Genomic DNA, 1,946 nt, shown 5'->3' with positions numbered 1-1,946 from the left:
TATATATATATATATTTATCTAACCAAGTGAACCATGAGATACAACTAAAACTAAGCTCATTCCAAAAATTAAGGAAAAAAAGACATATTAAGGATAAGCCTTTTTATTTATATTTAATATTATATGCTCATGAACGGCCCCACCAGGCACACAGGCCAAATAGGACCATAATACCCTCCCTCCCTACAGGAAGGTAGATTTAGCAAGTACAACTTAGACCCCAAAAAAGCACAATAAAAAGTAGAAATATTATATCATAATAGCTCTCAATATATCTCTTTCACCATATGCTGAAACTTTATGTCGCAGCTACATACCTGTCACATTAATATCATGCCAAAAATTTGTCATATTAACATGCACAAAAAATGCCCACCGTTAAACTAATTCACAAATTTTAATGAATTAGTATCACATGTTTATGCATGCATTTAAAGTGTTGTAAATGTAAGTTTCAAAGTTTAGGTGTTAGATATGTAAATACATGAGAATTAGGTGGTGTGTATGTAAATTTCTCATTACATTAATAGCAATAGAATGTTAGTTTTGCACATATAATAATTTATAAATTTGTAAATTATGTATTTACCATTGTATTCCCTCGGCGCATTGCATCGATAGCACTCCAGCCTGCTAGCGAAATTGTGTTCATTGCACCCGTACCTGAAGCCAAGCAGGAAAGATGCGTTTATAAATGAATTTTAAACGTTTGGGGGCAGCTTATTTGGTGTGGTGGTATTTTAAAAATGTAACTGAATTGTTTGGGTAAACTGCATTTTAGCAGCTTATACATTTTCAAAAATCAGAACACAGCGTTTTCACACCGCACCTATCTAGGTGTTGTGGGAGCTTATTGGCAACGGTCTGACTTTTCCAAAAAATAAAAAATTTGTAATAGTCACCGTACCTAGCTTATCGACGGATTATTTTTAATCGGCTTATCAGTAGATTATTCAATAAGCTATACCTTCCCCAAACAAAAATCATCCCTTATTTGTGATATATATTATTTAATATTAATTGTTTAGTTAATTGATAACGATAAATATACAAAATATTGAAATGTGGGGTGGTATGTATGATCCCTCCTTCATTTGTTAATGATTGCTTCAAAGACTTGTGTGAAGTGTGTTCATAAGAATTAAAGAAAAATGTTAATCAAAAGCTGGATTTGAATTTGAGTTTGAATTGCACTTAAGTTGAATTTAATTGATTGAATTAATATGTATTGTAATTGGCTGAAACATACATGAACTCAAGAAATCCATGATTAATAAATTTAACTATGAAGAAATTAAATTGAATCAAATGAATTCAAATGCATCTTGAATAAAAGCAGAATCTTTTTAGAGGGGCGAATTGTTCCCGTGGACCCAACGTGGGAGGAGCTATGGTAACAAAGGGCAAAACAGATATTTAATGATGGGCAAAAAACAAAATTGCCCTCTTTAATTATTTTTTTTAATATTTTAATTTAAATTTAAACATGTTCGATTAGATATTTAATTTTAAAAACTCAAAACATATTTTAGATGATTTGATACTTTTTAAAATCATATTAATTTATTTTTATTTATTTAAAAATAAAAAATATTTTCATTTACTAATTGTGCATGATACATGCAGATTAAAAATTAACAAAATAAAAATTTCACTAACCTTGTGCAAATCCAGTCACCAGATTTCCAACCAGGAAGAGGACTGCAGCCATAACCAAAAACTTGGGTTCCTGCTGCAATGGTCACCCCATCATCCTTCAAGCCCCCACACTTAAAGCAGCTGGACCTGCTCGCAAAATTGTGAACTCCGCATGCACAATACCAGTCTCCAGGCTTCACGTCCACCGCGCCGGGCGGCCGAGCACCGGTGTTGATCAAACCGCCAGCAAACTCTCCTCCGCCGAGCCTCGGCTCGCCGCCGCGGGGGGCCGGGGACCGCCGGCGCG

At 34.2% G+C, this 1,946-nt stretch overlaps 1 protein-coding gene across 2 annotated transcripts in view; it reads right to left on the bottom strand.

Moving 5' to 3' along the window:
* Window positions 1-91: 91 nt before the first annotated feature.
* LOC110026854 (zinc finger Ran-binding domain-containing protein 2-like) overlaps window positions 92-1,946 on the bottom strand; it is a 2,151-nt gene continuing 296 nt past the window's right edge. Inside the window, exons 2-4 of one of the 2 annotated variants that reach the window (XM_020728035.1) lie at window positions 1,661-1,946; window positions 591-664; window positions 92-318 (exon numbers count right to left, since the gene is read on the bottom strand). The exon at window positions 1,661-1,946 is cut by the window's right edge and continues 131 nt beyond it. In XM_020728035.1, coding sequence (XP_020583694.1) covers window positions 311-318; window positions 591-664; window positions 1,661-1,946 — 368 coding nt within the window. In that variant the 3' untranslated portion in view covers window positions 92-310. The remainder of the gene's footprint in view (window positions 319-590; window positions 665-1,660) is intronic. The other variant, XM_020728036.1, reaches the window with a different exon arrangement.

This window comes from Phalaenopsis equestris, unplaced genomic scaffold, assembly GCF_001263595.1.
Source record: "Phalaenopsis equestris unplaced genomic scaffold, ASM126359v1 Scaffold000402, whole genome shotgun sequence".
Classification (NCBI taxonomy): domain Eukaryota; kingdom Viridiplantae; phylum Streptophyta; class Magnoliopsida; order Asparagales; family Orchidaceae; genus Phalaenopsis; species Phalaenopsis equestris.
This window is presented reverse-complemented; position numbering and strand designations above follow the sequence as displayed.